The 16,767-nt window shown below is 37.9% G+C and overlaps 3 protein-coding genes across 3 annotated transcripts; 2 read left to right on the top strand and 1 right to left on the bottom strand.

The window, feature by feature from the left end:
* The first annotated feature begins 733 nt into the window (after window positions 1-733).
* On the top strand, window positions 734-4,434 carry orai1b (ORAI calcium release-activated calcium modulator 1b). The gene is made up of 2 exons (XM_027141211.2): window positions 734-1,009; window positions 1,646-4,434. The coding sequence occupies exons 1-2, from the start codon at window positions 896-898 to the stop codon at window positions 2,195-2,197; spliced, it is 666 nt and encodes a 221-aa protein (XP_026997012.1). The 5' UTR covers window positions 734-895; the 3' UTR covers window positions 2,198-4,434.
* A 265-nt stretch (window positions 4,435-4,699) lies between these two features.
* On the bottom strand, window positions 4,700-7,124 carry morn3 (MORN repeat containing 3). Its single transcript, XM_027141210.2, has 5 exons — window positions 6,865-7,124; window positions 6,051-6,208; window positions 5,553-5,712; window positions 4,948-5,132; window positions 4,700-4,768 (listed from the first exon to the last, which is right to left on the bottom strand). Exons 1-5 carry the CDS (start codon window positions 7,007-7,009, stop codon window positions 4,703-4,705), a joined length of 714 nt encoding a protein of 237 aa, XP_026997011.1. The 5' UTR covers window positions 7,010-7,124; the 3' UTR covers window positions 4,700-4,702.
* A 1,831-nt stretch (window positions 7,125-8,955) lies between these two features.
* tmem120b (transmembrane protein 120B) lies at window positions 8,956-16,355 on the top strand. Its single transcript, XM_027141122.2, has 12 exons — window positions 8,956-9,109; window positions 9,866-9,984; window positions 10,539-10,649; window positions 12,924-12,983; window positions 13,074-13,169; window positions 13,254-13,343; window positions 13,712-13,777; window positions 13,870-13,931; window positions 14,075-14,167; window positions 15,474-15,538; window positions 15,734-15,802; window positions 15,896-16,355. Exons 1-12 carry the CDS (start codon window positions 8,990-8,992, stop codon window positions 16,016-16,018), a joined length of 1,074 nt encoding a protein of 357 aa, XP_026996923.1. The 5' UTR covers window positions 8,956-8,989; the 3' UTR covers window positions 16,019-16,355.
* The last annotated feature ends 412 nt before the right edge of the window (window positions 16,356-16,767 follow it).

The following is a 16,767-nucleotide window of genomic DNA, read 5'->3' on the forward strand; positions in this document are numbered from 1 at the left end:
TGGTGACAGTGAAATGAGTTTGAATTGAGTTTAAAATGAAATTTAATGACACACACACACACACACACACACACACACACACACACACACACACACACACACACTATCCAATACACAATTACAATACTGTCATCTGGTCTAAATTGTCCTGATTTTTGTTTTTATTCCACAGTCCTTGACTACATCAGAAACCACTTGTACTGTCAGGCTGAGAATCACATCAGTGAGGGCTCCCAATCATATAGACTCGTTTTCACCTTCTGCTAGTCTGTAGCTTTGATGTCTCCAACTTCTGTAGCTTGACCTTGTTCTTATAACCCCGTCTTTGACATTTTCAGGATGGAAACCACCTGAGGCTCAGTGTGTCCCTCTGGAATGGTCAATGGCTTCCTCTTACATTAGATGTACTACTAGTAATGTTTTTGCCATCCAGCCTGTCTGTAGAAGATAGTGATGATAACGGCAGTACATAATTAAAAATAAAAAATAAAAAATACATTTAAATAAGAAATGTGGAAGTGTTTGGAGGTTTTTATTTTTATTTTTTTTTATATTATTGTATTTTATTATTATTATTTTTCCCAAAAACTAGATCAAAGGTAAAAACCAAACAAACCAAAAAAAAAAACAAAGGTAAAATATCCTATTAAATGTATTATTAAGAAAATCATGACTTTTTAGTGTGTTTATTTACACCATACGCTTGTAGAAAGGACCTTCAGTGTCTCTGGTAGTGACAGGTTAGAGCTGAAAGGACCGCGGAGGATTGTGGGTAATGCTATATTCAGGCAGGAAGATGGCCAGCCGAAGTAATGTGGATGTTTGACTCGGGTTTTCGTTGTTTTTAACTCACCACTTTGTTTCGTATTTGTGTATTTGTTTCGTTGTTCGCGCTATGAGCGGAAGTGAGTTGTCTATGCAGGCTTTGTCCTGGAGGAAGCTGTATTTGAGCCGGGCGAAGCTCAAAGCTACAAGCCGCACTTCAGCTCTGCTTTCCGGCTTCGCCATGGTGAGTAACTCCGCTCCCCCTCCAGAGCAGCATCACAACACTTCATTTTCTTCCAAATACGCATCATATCTACACACACGGATATTATTTAACATCATATGTTTCTTAATTGGACGTTTTGACGTCTTGTTATGCTGAATATTTGCGTATGTCGTCGTTTATTGCTAATAAAAACAATCATATATTCATGATCTAATCTGTGCTGCAGTGACAAAACCTTAAAAAAAAAGCCTCTTTGGTTTATGTATCACGAACAGATCGAGAATATAACACTCACTGGATAATATTAGGAAGGTTATTATGCGTGCTCATTCAAATGGTTATTCAGGCTGTCAGTCTTGTCATCAGGTGACAGCTGTGAAATGCAAAAATCATGTAAATACACAGGTCTTCTTACAGTTAGTCACACAGTAGATGTAAATAATGTCATCTCGGTGACTATAAACATGGATGTTGATTCCTGATTCCTGAGTTACAGAAACAGCTGATCACGTGGGTAAACTAGAGTCACTAACCTATGACTAGTTCCTTTTTCTTTAGTTTATTGACTCGGCTACTCAAGTATTCAATCAGCAAACCCTCTCCATCTGAGTGTCCCTGCCTTAAATATTATTGTGTATGTGTGTGTGCGTGCAGGTTGCGATGGTGGAGGTTCAACTGGATACAAGTCATGACTACCCCCCTGGTCTACTGATCGCATTCAGTGCATGTACCACAGTATTGGTTGCGGTTCATCTCTTTGCTCTGATGATCAGCACCTGCATCTTGCCCAACATTGAAGCCGTCAGCAACGTACACAACCTCAACTCGATTCGTGAGTCTCCACACGAACGTATGCATCGCCATGTTGAGCTGGCCTGGGCCTTCTCGACCGTCATCGGCACACTGCTTTTCCTTGCTGAGGTCGTTCTTCTCTGCTGGGTTAAGTTTTTACCCATCAGGCCCAAAAATCAGAAAAATGACACGGTCTCGGCAGGGGTGGCCGCTGCCATCACCTCCACTTCTATCATGGTACCCTTTGGTCTCATCTTTATCGTTTTCGCCGTCCATTTTTACCGCTCTCTTGTCAGTCACAAAACTGATCGTCAGTTCCGGGAGCTAGAGGAGCTGGAGGATCTGACACGACTTCAGAATGAGCTGGACCAAAGAGGAGAAACATCGGCGCTAAACTCTCCAGCTTCTCAATAGAAGACGTCTTGACCATCCTGAATCCGCTGTAACTGCTGTATCTCTTAGTTTTTGCATGTGGATTAAAAGGTATTGATGAAAGTTAAAATGCACCTCAGGCTTTACCAGCTTCCATTAGGGGGAACTATCCTGAGGCTGATTTTATTTATTTTATTTTATTTTATTCTTTTAATTGCTTGTTTTTGCATTTTCAAAATGAAAATCTTTTTCTAAAAGAGGCAGAAGTCCAAAAAATACTATAATCCTGTTTCTAATACTGTCTGTTAATGAATGTAAATTAGAAGTGAGCGTATATCTGTGTGACAGTATATCACATCGAAGACCTCAGCATTATGCTTTAACAAGATCATTGAGCTATAATTAAGGACCGTGATGTAACCAAATCCATCCGCTTGACATCCCATATTTTTTAAATCCCTGATATAAAAGCTGTAGTTTTGGAGGGTATCTGGTGTCCCACAGATCCTTGGGTACCCAGCATGCATGGTAACTAGTAGGACAGCAAAATATGTGACATATTTAAATTTAATGCCAGTTCCTTCTTACTTGAAGACATCTTAGATGAACTTGTACTTTCTTTGGTCTGTTATCTTATTTGATATGAACATTTCCAAGAATGTCCCTGTAAACCTGCAATCGCACTGTTGAAAAAATACAACGTGTGGAACAGTGTTTCTCAGTATGATGGAAGCCATAGATTTCTGTGAGCAGTTGATGCTAACCAGTGCACTTGAGCAAAGGCTGGACTTGGAACCTCCTAGACACTTTGTTTTTCTCACTGTGAATCATTATGCATCTTTCCACTCATCTGAGTCTTAGTCAAGATGCAACAATATTAAGACTGGAGGGTTCATATACCTTGATTAGCACAGCCTGAAACAGTAGACAGTAAAGTTCATCAAAATGGACAGTACACGTGTAACTGCTGAGTCACGCTTGAACACAAGGTTAATCACAAGCCACGTGGAGTATAAAAGTGAAAGCACTTGTTTTTCATTTTTGGAGTTAATCACTGAAACCATTTTATAGGTGAATGATGCGTTTATTTTACAAATTGCTGCGATTTTTAATACGATAGCTCTATTGTTTAAAATATTTTTACTGATGAACTCGATATTCTGTAATTATGAATGTCGGTGCCAAAATATGACTGTTAGACTGATGTTGAATTCCCATATAATCATAGAACTGGTGGTTAGTATGGCAAAATATCATGGTACTTGACTTTCTTTTGCTGTGTGATGAAAATCAGTGTTGTTTTTGTGCCAGCAATGTTGCAGTAAGAAGGCCTACATTATTAAAGAAAAGAAATTGAAGAAAAATAGAATTTAAAGTACAATAACAGGAGGAATAAGGAAGAGTGAGTCAGTCAGTGTTACAAAAGTGCTGCCTATAATAATATATGTAATATGACACACTCGTATCATCATTGTCCAGGCCTTTATAGTAAATCTTCAAGCTTCTATTGTGATTTATTCCATAATTTCAGTATACTATATCCTAAAAACTACATTACAAAAATCTTCGAATGTCAGTGGTCTGACTTTTTATGGACACAAAGTTAATCACAAAGCAAGAGGAGTTGCAAAGTTGAAGTACGTACATCATCACGCTTAAATCTTTGTGCTCTGATAAAGTCTAAGTGAATGTTTACAAATCTACAAATAATGTGCCAAATACTTTTGATTCACACCTCTAGTCTGTACTGGTTTCTAATTTAGCTTAATGAACTAAACTGTACTTATTTCCATTAACTCTCTATCTGGGGACTTCGGTACTATTTAAAACACTCCTTGTGTCATTTCCCCCTAATTCCCTTGGCCAAACAACTTTATAGCTGCTGAACAACACATGGACTTGTCCTTAATAAAAGATTCCTTTGCCATAAATTACGTTTTATGAATTAAGGGTCTTGAAGGATATAGTTGTCCTACATTTTAGTCTACAGACATTCCTCATCTGGTGTCATGTGTTTTTATACTTTGAGCCGTTGCTATGATTTGTTTGAAACCATGGATCATCCTCTGGTGTTAAAGGTGTTGAAAATAATACCATAACATCAAACTTCAAAATGACTTATTTAACAACATGAGGGTCACATTTTGTTGTTAAACCATTTGCTAAGTGGTGTGGCCTTGGAGTTTTGTTATTTTTTTTTTTTTTTTTTTTTTTACTGTCAAGCGCACAGTGTATAAATAGTTTACAAATCTGAATGAAATAAAATGAAATATACCAAACCATGCATCACTGAGTACTCATTTTATATTGCTGAGCAGTTTATATTTGGGTTATACTCAGTGCCTACCTGCACATTATAAAAGAATCATGGAGATACAGGTCTCAGTTAATGTTCACATCAATAACGAGGGAAAAGTGTAATCTCTGAGTCAGATATTGGTGCTAGATGGGCTGGTCTGAGTATTTCAAAAACTGCTGATCCCCATGTGATATCATGCACAGACTTATTATTTTTTTTTCAGACTTAACAAATTTTTTTTTTTAAACCTAACGGCTGGAACAGAACCGGTCACGTCCCTCTGTCAGTACCGACTGAACATCCTGCAGCATCACCTGCAGAACAGAGAGGCAGTGAGTGAGGCAGATGAACAGACAGAAAAACAGTTGTTAAATCATATGACTGATAAAAAGTACATTTATATGTGCCTGAAAGTGTTATAGTTCAACTAGTTCTTCCCCTACACACACTACAGTACATATTCCAGTGTTTAAGCTTAAATGTGTTACATTACCGGAGGGATGGGGTACAGCGGTGGTGTTGGTGCATGCTTCATGTCGTAATCACACACTGTCCCACACCTGGGCATGTCGTCTAACCAGAAGCCTTCATATAGCTGACCGCTGCCGGTGTAAAAGAAGCGTCCGTGTCCGTGTTTCTTCCCGTCTTTCCAGCTGCCCTCATATCTGTTCTCATTCACTTACACACATACAGAGGTTTAGTGTACTTTTTATCCCACCATTTTTTCACCATCATAAAGGTGGTTTTAAAATAATGTACTAATTGCACTATACTGTACATTTTCATGTCTTTTTCACCATTTTCCCCCCAAATTGGGACCTGATGGGTAGAAAATGAAAAAAAAAAAAAGCTTGATGTCATGTTTCAAAAAACTTCATTTTCAGAAACAGTCATAATGACCTATTACTGCAGCTGACCAGTCAGCAGCCGCATTTAAAGTCTCTGTGTGGAAGTGAATGCAGTTACACACCAGCCTGTTTATTCTTTCTTGAATCATTTCAAGCTTCTTGCACACTTCAATTATTCGGTTCACATACTTTCTTAATAATAAAAGGGGAGAGGTCAAAGTTTTTTTATATGAGATATAAAAGTATATACCGAGCCACAGCACGCCGTGACCGTGGGGTTTATCCTTCAGCCACTCTCCTTCATACACATCTCCATTTTCATAAGTCATCCTTCCCCATCCACTCCTCTCGTTCTCCACCCACTCTCCCTCATATTGTGATGACGAGCTGTAGAAACGTGTCCCTAACCCCTGCGAGCAAATACACACAAAGGTTCAATTTTCCTTTATATCTATCTTCTGTTGAGCTGCACGTCGATCCTGTCTTCTCCGTTTTGGTTGAGTCACCTTATCCATCTAAAAAAATCATTTTATTCTTTAAGTAACATGTGTTAGATGAGAGTGGGTGGAGATATATTTACAATAATATTAATTTTGAAACATTTCAAAACTAAATTGTGTGATCATACTGTATTAATCATATCTGTTACACAGTCCTTCATTAGTGCTTCTGAGGAACTCATGAGTTGTTTGTGGAGCTGAAAATAGGCATGTTAAAGGACAGCATTGGAGTGTAGAGTGATACCCACCTCTTTCTTATCATTTCTCCATGTGCCTGAATAAACTTTTACGTATTTATTAGTTGATCGCTGCAGTTTGCTGAGCATCCCATAGCCGTCACGGCCATTCTGTTTCCATTCACCTTCATACACAGCTCCAGCTCTCTTCCACACTTGAGTTCCTTTTCCTTTCCACAAAGCAGAGGGTTTGAGAGACCTATCTATCTATCTATCTATCTATCTATCTATCTATCTATCTATCTATCTATCTATCTATCTATCTATCTATATATATATATATCTATCTATCTGTATGCCTGTCTGTCTATCTATCTATCTGTATGCCTGTCTGTCTATCTATCTATCTATCTATCTATCTATCTATCTATCTATCTATCTATCTATCTATCTATCTATCTATCTATCTATCTATCTATCTGTCTGTCTGTCTGTCTGTCTATGTGTAAAACTAAGGAAGCTACAAAAGGGGATTACAACTATAAAACAAATCTCTTATAAAACATCCAGTATAATGCAGCTCGTATCATCAAATGAAGCTATCATTCTTAGGTAACTTCCCCTTTATTTACAGATACATTATTAGTCCAAACAAAAATTCAAAGCACAGAAAAATGCAGTATGAATATGATCAATTACAATTCTGCCTGTCTTTAAAAATGGTTCAGAATCACAATTCAAAAGTAGATAAAGTGTCGGGTCTGGACTTACTAAACAGTAACGACTTACTGCGCATGCGCATTTTAGATCACATTTAGGCAAATCAGTTTGATAGGCAAATAGGCACTATTTCAGATTGTAATGATACAGAGTGATAGTGAGTTACCGTGTCTCATGTTATCCTTCCATTCTCCACTGTACTGGTCTCCGTTTGTGCTGTAGATAGTATGGAGAATGCCATTTTTTTGAGCCTTTCTATCCACTACTTGCACAAGTGACTCGGTTTTCCGGGGTTTCTTCATGATAGGCATTTCTCTACTTATACAAGGGTTTATTTTTATTTATTTTAATTAAAAAGCCCTGACGATTACAGTGTTAAACTGTTGGAGTGTATAAGTCCTTTATTGACATATAACCATAGCAACAACTGACGCTTTACAGGCGGAAGTGCTGCACAAAATAATCTATAAATCTTCTATAAATATATCAATGTAAGCACCATGTACATGCTGTACGAGGAACATACATGAATATTTGTTACAATTTTGCAAATAAATATTTACCTATAAATAATTAATAGATGAGTTATATAAGAGATATTAGTGCCACAAGCAATCTAATTAAATTCAGTTTTTTTCATCCAAACTCTTACATTGTAATTTTAATACAAAATATTTAAAAATCTATCTATCTATCTATCTATCTATCTATCTATCTATCTATCTATCTATCTATCTATCTATCTATCTATCTATCTATCTGTCTATCTGTCTGTCTGTCTGTCTGTCTGTCTGTCTGTCTGTCTATCTATCTATCTATCTATCTATCTATCTATCTATCTATCTATCTATCTATCTATCTATCTATCTATCTATCTATCTATCTATCTATCTATCTATCTATCTATCTATCTATCTATCTATCTATCTATCTATCTATCTACAGGTGTGTCAAGTAACAAAGTACAAATACTTTAGCCAAATGTTATCTGAGCTTAAATTATTTCTATATTTGTAAGTTAATTGTTCAAAGCTATAGTTTTTGTTATTATCAGTCGCGTATTGTTGTGACCTAGTAACATACTAATAATGATAAACTTGCGAAGGCTATGATTCAACATTGCAAACCAGTTTGGTGGCTCAGTGTGAGATTTGAAGTTCAAATTTATCCAAAGGTTATCTGAGCTTATATTGTTACTATATGCAATATTTGTAAGTTAATTGTGCAAAGCTACAGCTGGTTGATAAGTTAAAATGTACTAAAGATAGTCATTATCCTGTCTGTGTATGAGATTGCACATGCCTGTATGGGGCCCTATGGGTCCTTGCAAAGTAGTAATAGACTAAAATATTAGTCATGCCAGCAGCTGCTTGTGGTCCTAAAACAGCTTTAAAGAGATAGTTCAGCCAAAAAGAAAAATTATGTCATCATTTTCTCATCCTTCTGTTGTTATAAATCTGCATGAATTTCTTTATTCTGATGAACACAAAAGAAGATATTTTGATAAATGATGGTAAGCACACAGCTGATTGTAACCATCTGATTCTATCTATCTATCTTTAAACATTTTTTTTTTTTAAATAACACCAGTTCTTAATACCTTCTTAAAAACAGAAGTTCATGAAGAGCAAAAAAGTTCATGAACAGTATAATTGTTTATATAATTTTTTTAAATATATATATTGTATATTGATGTATATTTGATATAATACTGTTTGGCTAATTTTACAAACTACATTTACATTTACAGCTTTTAAGCCTCTTAACATGGTTCATACCATGATACCATGAGCCTAAGACACTGTTCAATGTTGTTTTGTTGTTGTTTTTAAACACACACACCAAACAGGGGAGAAAGTACTAGTTCAAACTACTTGGCCATTTAAATTGCACTTACATAACTACAGTTGTTTGTTTTTTTTACTCTATACAGATGAGTAACAATACTTCAATATTGTCTTTTTAACATTTAACAAATTATTTTGTTGTTGTTGTTGTTTTTTAAAACATTTGGCATTTAATATATCTATATTTTGTTTATAAAAATATATTCTATTATATTTTGTTTGCTGTGGCTTTTAATCATCGTCTTCGCTGTAACTTAAAAATAAGCATCTAATGAATTGTTTATATATTTATATATATATATATACACACACACACACACACACACACACACACACACACACACACACACACACACACACACACTAAAAATATACTGAAGATAGTGCGCATGCCCACGGCAAATATATCAGGATGGGTCAAACGCATGCGTGTAAGTGACGCGCATGCGCAGTGCGTGCTGTCTACAAAGGAGAAAGCAGCTGAGCATGGCAGTGGGTACAATGTCACTGGAGAGATGTCGGAGTGAATGGGAAGAAATAGAGAAAGAATGTCAACAGCTGCAGGTTTGGACTTATTTATTAGACTGTGGACTTTTAATTTAAACCAATAAGAAGCGGATAAAGTTTTTACAATGGGATTTGTTCAATGTTTTCTGCTTACTTAAGCTAGCAGTGTTGCTAACATGTTTGTGAACATTTACTTTGCCTCTTCGTTTGTCTGTTTGTGAGTGTTTTCGTTCTTTGCCGACGTTTAAAGTGTCTTTGAGAAGTCGTGCTGGAGAGTTAATGAGTATCTGAGAATAAAAAAATAACAATCTTATGTTGTGTGTTTATTTTTAATCATGACAGTATCAGCTGCTGCATGTTGTGGATGTCATTAATGATTGTCTGACTGTGTGATTTAATCAAAGTAGACAATTTACTAACCTCAGTTGATTTTAAATGTGTTACTATCTCGTCCTTCACAATGATTAAAGCTAATGTGATTGGGTAATGTGATCTAGGTAAATAATGCCTGTTTTTTTTAAAGCTTGCCTTTTGGATTTCTTCTCTTTCTGTGCTTCTCTTTGACTATAAATAGGCATCCTTTAGCTTAGATTTGTGTCTGATCTCTACTGCTACTAACACTACTAATTTATTATTATTATTATTATTATTATTATTATTATTTATTAGTAGTAGTAGTAGTATTAGCTGATTGTGTAATATTACTGAACACAGTTAATTTGTTTTTATGTTTAAGCATTAATCTGTTGTTTGTAAGGAGAGTGTTTACAGTTTAATTCACTCATCATAATGATTGTGTTTGTTATTTATTAGGAGACACACAAGGTGTACCGGCAGAAGCTGGAGGAACTCACAAACCTGCAGGCGATCTGCAGCAGTGCCATATGCAAACAGAGGAAGGGCCTTAAAGAGCTCGGGCTCACACTTCGTCAGTACGTTTATTCTTCATCTGTTGGACACGTTTGTATGAGCTGATGATCAGTTATATGACCTATGACTGAGAAATAAAAACATCATTTCACAAAGAAATAGGATATTTTGCACAGCTGTATCCATCAAAATGCCTCTAAGGCTGTTGGAAGTCATGTTTTTCTGGAAAGTTTGTGTAAATAAATTTTTACAAACTCACTACACATATATACACGTATGTATTTATGTGTATATATGTAGGCTCTGCTGTTAGTCGGAATGGCATTAGGCAAATGTGGGTGTCTGTGTGGTCATGTATGCGGAAGAGGGCAGACAGCTCCTTTCTCCGAGTTCCTGTGACGTTGCATAAACAGCAGTTGAAAAAGATGATGAGGTTTAGGTCACTCTTTATGCAGCTGATAGTTGTTGTGTGAAAGAGAAGAGGCAAGTAAGCAAACTAGAGAAAAAATAATAATGACGTGATGGCAAAATGAAGAATGAATATGATCAGCACACTATTGCTGGGCTTTTGAGGAATTTGATTTGTAAAGCTTATGTAGGTTAATTGTGCCTTCAGATGTGCAAAAACATGTGACGACAAAGAGTCTCTAAATCGCCTACAGTCGCAGATTAAAGAGAAGCAGAATATCTTCTTCGACATGGAAGCCTACTTGCCAAAGAAGAATGGGTGAGTAGCTATTTCATTTGATAACAGATGAAATTAGAGAATAGAGCTCTACCTTGAAATGACCCACATGCATTTACTTTTCTGATCTAACATCACAAATAACAACAAAGGTCATTTGATATTTGTAAGATGGGTATTGCATAAACTGAGTACACTCGTAGCTCAAGGTCATTGAAATCAGGGAGAAAATGCTGGGGGGGGGGGGGCGCTTTGTCCATTTTGCAGCTATCACTCGTACTTCTGTCCTGAGAGACGTTTGTGTGTGCTTTCTTTTTGTGTGTGGAAAGTGAAGCCTGATTTAAAACGCATTTTCATCTTCATTATGAACAGCAGCTTGGACACACTGCATAAACTGGATTCCAGTACAGTGAATATAAACGGCTTCGATCATACAGAACGGTTGTGATTTATTATGATGTATACCTGATGTCTGACTTGTGCAGACTTGAGTGTCTGCAATGCAAATTACAGTACAGTAGCTCAAGCCTGTTTGCTTGGGCCATTTGTCTTTACATGACTGTCCTTGTCGATTATAATACTGACAGACGAGCGTGCGAATGCAGGTGATCCAGCTGTCAACACTGAGATCATGTTTTATATCATCATATCCTGTCATGGTTAAAATCACACTAAGCTGGGTGAGGTTCTGGGTGAGGGTGTACAGTGTATATACATCAAGGGTTTCCAAACATATTGGGCAAATTTACCAACATAGACATGATGCATTTTTTTCAGCCAGATCTTCAGACTGCCTCCAGACGGTCTTGACTCTGTAGCAGACTTTATTGGCAAATGAACACCCAATAGGCATCTGTAAAGCAGCCAATCACATTTTGTTTTTTGCAGCGTCATGCTTAGTGTGAGAAAATTAAAGTCGATGTGTTTACAAAATCATACCGGCGTGCAACCACAAATCGTTCGTTAATAAAAAGTAATGCAAATTAATGAGTCTATACCGTGAACGTCACATCATTAGCTCATAATTACAGTTATAAGCACAATGGCTTCCTTCTTCCATGAGGGTTGTACAGCATCACGGCAGCTTTGTTTTCATGCGGACCACTTTTATTTTTTTAAAAGTGTGACGAAAAAACAATTCTTTTGGAAGTCCTGTGGAATCCAGCCAATCAGATGACGACTTGGATACTCCTGAAGTGTTTTCAGTTTTGTGTGTCTCATGCATCAGAGGTTCAGCTTGACATTTGAGGCTGAAACTAAATTGATTGTAACTCCCAGGAACATCCCATTATCGTAGCAAACAAAATCCATGTCATTAGTTATAGCAATATTCAGAATTCATTCATTCATTCATTCATATAATTGAAGATGTTCTGTGTCCAATATACAGGAATATAACAGGAAAATTGCAGTGGAATAGAAACCTGGCCTACTTCTCTTCAGACAGTTCATAAAAATAGGAAACTAATAAAATGGAAGAAATATGCAAAAAGAAAATCATGGATGGTGCAAAAACGAGAGATGTGTACAGAACTGAAGGTATCCAAAGAAGTGTGTAAGGTGGATGTATGCAAATGTGTCAAAAACAGGAATGTGACGAGTATGCAGCCATGTAAGGTGTAGTACGGGATGTGGTAATGGTGAAGGGGTTGGACTACCGATTGGAAGGTCATGAGTTCAAATCCCAGGTCCACCACTGCTGGGCCACTGAGCAGGGCACTAAACCATCAATTGCTCTGTTGTCTAAACTGAAATTAATTGTAAGTCACTCTGGATAAGGGTGTCTGCTAAATACCAGAAATGTATATGTGTAGTAATAATACAACGTGCATGTCTGTGAAGAGTCTTACTGTATTCCTAAAGGATCTGTATGGCGGACGTATCCGTGTGTAGGGGTCTGATGTCCCGATGCACAAAGCTCTCTGTGTTAGACTTCAGATGACAGAAGCGAGTCTTTGGGTCAGCAGGTCATGACTTGGGTGTTTGTGTCTTTTGTATTCTGTGGTTCTTCTCTCCCAACTTTATGCTGATTTATGGCTGCGTTATAAAAGCACTTTTCTCTGAATGACAACCACTTGAATCCGGACTTAGTTGTTTTTCCAGTGAACCAGAAATCGTCAGGTTTGAAAGCTTGGACATGCAGTTTGAATTTGAGTTTTTTTTTTATGTCCTAAACCTTTCCTGTTAAAATTAGTTATGGCAACAAAAATCTGATCTGACTGCATCAGTAGTGCTGCAGGATGAGACTCCAGTATATGTTCAGAAACGTTCCAGTTGTGTCTTAACATGCCTCTTCTTCTTCTTCTCCTTTAACAGGTTGTACTTAAACCTGGTTCTTGGAAATGTTAACGTAACACTACTCAGCAACCAGGCAAAGTAAGAACCTCCAAGTAATTAATTTTGCACTCGCACTCTTTTAAAAGTAAATGTTTCCAGTGACGTTTTATTCTCTTTGTGTTGCTACAGGTTTGCTTATAAGGACGAGTATGAGAAGTTTAAGCTCTTCATGACCATAATACTGCTGCTGGGTGCCATCACATGCCTCTTCCTGCTGAACTACCGGTGAGATCTTCGGCATGCGTTCACCTCATTACATTTGAATGAAATGCAACTGAACCAGTGTCTTTATTCTCTGCTGTGTCGCAGCGTTATAGATGAAATCTTCAATTTTTTATTGGTGTGGTATTACTGTACGCTGACCATCAGGGAAAGCATTCTCATCAATAACGGCTCCAGGTGAGGATCATAAGCACTTCTTCAGTTTTCTTGAGGAAAACAGATGACCAAGCTGATACAGCGTGTGGTCTATAATTTCTTTCCATTTATATTGGATCATAACCCTATCAACAGGCAAACCTATTAAATAGCATACTAAATAAGCAAATAGCCTAAACATGACAGGCTAAGTATTAAACTGCTGTTACAGTAAACAGGTTAAAACCTGAACAAACATTATAGTAAATATTGTAATCGTCATAGCTTTATGAATGTGTATTTTATTTATATAAAGAAACCTATATTTTATTTGTGCGTGTCTGTCTCTGTGTCTGTGGGTGACTGTCTCTTTGTCTGACTGTCTGTGCGTGCGTGTGTGTGTCTTTCAGAATTAAAGGCTGGTGGGTTTTGCATCACTACGTCTCCACTTTTCTCTCAGGTGTCATGCTTACCTGGTGAGACGCTAATACCATCCAAAAATAATAATACACATAACTGGGACACAGTAAATGGCCTGCTTCCTAACTATGTCTTTATCTGCTTTAAGGCCTGAGGGTGTGATATATCAGACATTTAGGAATCAGTTCCTGGCCTTTTCCATCTATCAGAGTAAGAACTGCAGACTGTGTGGATTTCTGTGTGGAGTTTTATCACAATTTATAAAAGTTTTATAAACAACTACTCCGCAGTATGATCTTTTGAACAGTTGTCCACGTTTTCGTTTCTGAGCCGTATGTGTGTGCATGTTGCAGGTTTTGTGCAGTTTCTGCAGTATTATTATCAGAGCGGGTGTCTGTACCGACTACGTGCTTTAGGGGAGAGAAATCAACTAGATCTGACAGTAGGTGAGTTCATCAGTATCAGTTCACATGACCGTGAAGTCACACTCTTACGATTATGTTCTGTCACTGTAACACTGGCTGCGAACAGAAGGTGCGTCCCAAATCGCATGATTATGCATAATTCTATGCCATTTTGTAGTAGTAGTCAAGTAATGCATCCGTTATTCAAAAGAAAAAACAACCCACTTTGTGATGGACACTTCATGCACTTCACACTCACAGTTTTGTTTATGTGGTTGAAAAATTTGTTTATTTTGTTGTATTAATATTTTGGGAACAAAATTTCCCTGCAGAGGTATTGGTGACTCATGTTGGACATAAATGTTAACAGGGAAAAGAGGAAAAAATAGTCTCTCTCCCTCTCTCTCCCTCCCTCTCTTTGTCCCCCACTATCTCTTGCCCTATTCCCATCCCCCTCTCTCTCTGTCTGTCTCTGCTGATTTCACTTTTATTCCTGCCACAGCTCAGAAACAGTCATTAATATGGGGAAGTCGTGGCCTAATGGTTAGAGAGTCTGACTCCTAACCCTAAGGTTGTGGGTTCGAGTCTCGGGCTGGCAATACCACGACTGAGGTGTCCTTGAGCAAGGCACCGAACCCCTCCAAATGCTCCCCGGGCACCGCAGCATAAATGGCTGCCCACTGCTCCGGGTGTGTGTGTGTGTGTGTGTTCACTGCTGTCTGTGTGCACTTTGGATGTGTTAAATGCAGAGAACAAATTCTGCGTATGGGTCACTGTACTTAGCCATATGTCACGTCACTTTCGTCACTTTCAATACAAGTCTGGTGTGTCATCCTTACCAGCCCTTTTAAGTTTTAAGTTACATTTTTTAACAAACATAAGGCAACGGATCCACCGCCAGCCTGACCAGGATAAATCGCTTACTGAAGATTAATTACATGAAATGACAAACGAATAAAGAATTAAAACATTACTGTCAGTATTGTCCGGTGCTTTTGTCTTAAGTTGGTTACAGACTGAATGATAACATTTTGAAACTATGGAAATGATGTGTACATTATTGAGCCATGCAAATCTAAGCTGGTGTCAGGTCAGGGCTCTGTGCAGGCCACTCAAGCTCCTCCACTCTAGCAGTGGCAAACCATGTCTTCATGGCATGCTAGAACCCTTGCCGTAACAGTATGAAGAAGAGCCACATCTGGGTATGGGTTCCTCTTGTGCACGCACGCTCGTATTCAATATACATATCGGTTTACAACACCACTTTTTCAGTGAGGCCAAAACTGTTTAATCAACCAGCTTCTTGACATGATGTGAAATTCTGTGCATTGTCTGTTTTCTGGTTTAGAGGGTTTCCAGTCATGGATGTGGAGAGGGCTGACCTTCCTGCTGCCATTCCTGTTCTTTGGACATGTGAGTTTGAATACTTTACACTGTGACAAGGACATGATGATAATTACATCTTATCACTTTGGCTGAATATCATCTTCTAATATAATTTATTAACTTAGGCATGCACAGCGAGAACAGAAATGCAGTTATGGTGACATTTATTCCTGAGTATATGTGTTGGGGCATGTGTAATGAGTACTGTTGTGTTGTGTATAGTTTTGGCAGCTGTACAATGCAGTGACTCTGTTTAAACTTGCTGCACAAGATGACTGTAAAGAATGGCAGGTACAAACACATGCGCGCACACACACATTACATGCACACCTCTGCATACAAATCTGACCTGTGACACATTTGCCTAATGATTGCGTGCCACAGGTATTCATGCTGGCGCTGGCGTTCCTCGTGTTGTTCCTGGGCAACTTCCTCACCACGCTGAAGGTGGTCCATCAGAAGGTACAGAAAAACAACCAGGAGGAGGAGGAGCAAAAGAAAAACTAAGGAGAAAGTACGCTTCTTTTGGGTCACCTCAGGGTGGTTGCCATGGCAACATCCTCTTCACTACAGAGACTGCGTGCTAAAGGAGAGTGAGCAGCGGCGTCTCAATCCTCCATGTACTGTTAGGCGATTTCCGGCAGCGTTAGGCAACAGACATTTCGGCGATTTTACACGGAGGTCAAACATTTTTTTTATTGTGGTCAGTGTGAATGTTTACATGTGAGCTTGCTGCTGGAGACACACACGTGACCAGCGATTCTCAAAAGGGACAGGGGAGGAATAGAGATCTCAGATGTGCTATTAATTAAACAAGGCTGAATTAAAAACCCTGTGTTTTTGTCATGTGTCTCTGTCTTGTTATATCGTAATCACATTTACATTATGTGTGATGTTTTTCCTGATTGCCAGACATACAGTACATAGAGTAACACATTTAATCAGCAAACTTGATGTCATCTAAATGTCATTTCCTTCTCTTCAGCTCAATGTAGATTGTATAACATACTGGATTTATACTTTATACAATAGCTTGACCAAATGAACGGAGTTTTTGTTGTTTAGGTTAATCATTTTTTTCTGTTGCTGTAGATATCTGAGGTTAGACAGCTGGCCATATTTATAATTAAGTGGAGTTTTTAAAGCATTTATAAGTTAAATACTTTCTAGAGAGAGGCTGGTCTTGGTTTATGATCAGATCTGTCCTACTGTACATTTACACCAGCCTACATCTCGTGTGTGTGTGTGTGTGACTT

This window comes from Tachysurus fulvidraco, chromosome 20, assembly GCF_022655615.1.
Source record: "Tachysurus fulvidraco isolate hzauxx_2018 chromosome 20, HZAU_PFXX_2.0, whole genome shotgun sequence".
NCBI classification, from domain to species: Eukaryota; Metazoa; Chordata; class Actinopteri; order Siluriformes; family Bagridae; genus Tachysurus; species Tachysurus fulvidraco.

Bases quoted from the DNA above. Each gene is read 5' to 3' on its own strand.
- orai1b (XM_027141211.2), top strand. From the start codon at position 896: ATGAGCGGAAGTGAGTTGTCTATGCAGGCTTTGTCCTGGAGGAAGCTG. The intron at 1,010-1,645 runs GTGAGTAACTCC...GTGTGCGTGCAG, and splicing joins TGCTTTCCGGCTTCGCCATG to GTTGCGATGGTGGAGGTTCA.
- morn3 (XM_027141210.2), bottom strand. From the start codon at position 7,009: ATGCCTATCATGAAGAAACCCCGGAAAACCGAGTCACTTGTGCAAGTA. The intron at 5,713-6,050 runs GTGGGTATCACT...ATTTGCTCGCAG, and splicing joins GGAGAAATGATAAGAAAGAG to GGGTTAGGGACACGTTTCTA. The intron at 5,133-5,552 runs GTATATACTTTT...TATGTGTGTAAG, and splicing joins TCACGGCGTGCTGTGGCTCG to TGAATGAGAACAGATATGAG.
- tmem120b (XM_027141122.2), top strand. From the start codon at position 8,990: ATGCGCAGTGCGTGCTGTCTACAAAGGAGAAAGCAGCTGAGCATGGCA. The intron at 9,110-9,865 runs GTTTGGACTTAT...GTTATTTATTAG, and splicing joins AAGAATGTCAACAGCTGCAG to GAGACACACAAGGTGTACCG. The intron at 13,344-13,711 runs GTGAGGATCATA...TGTGTCTTTCAG, and splicing joins CTCATCAATAACGGCTCCAG to AATTAAAGGCTGGTGGGTTT.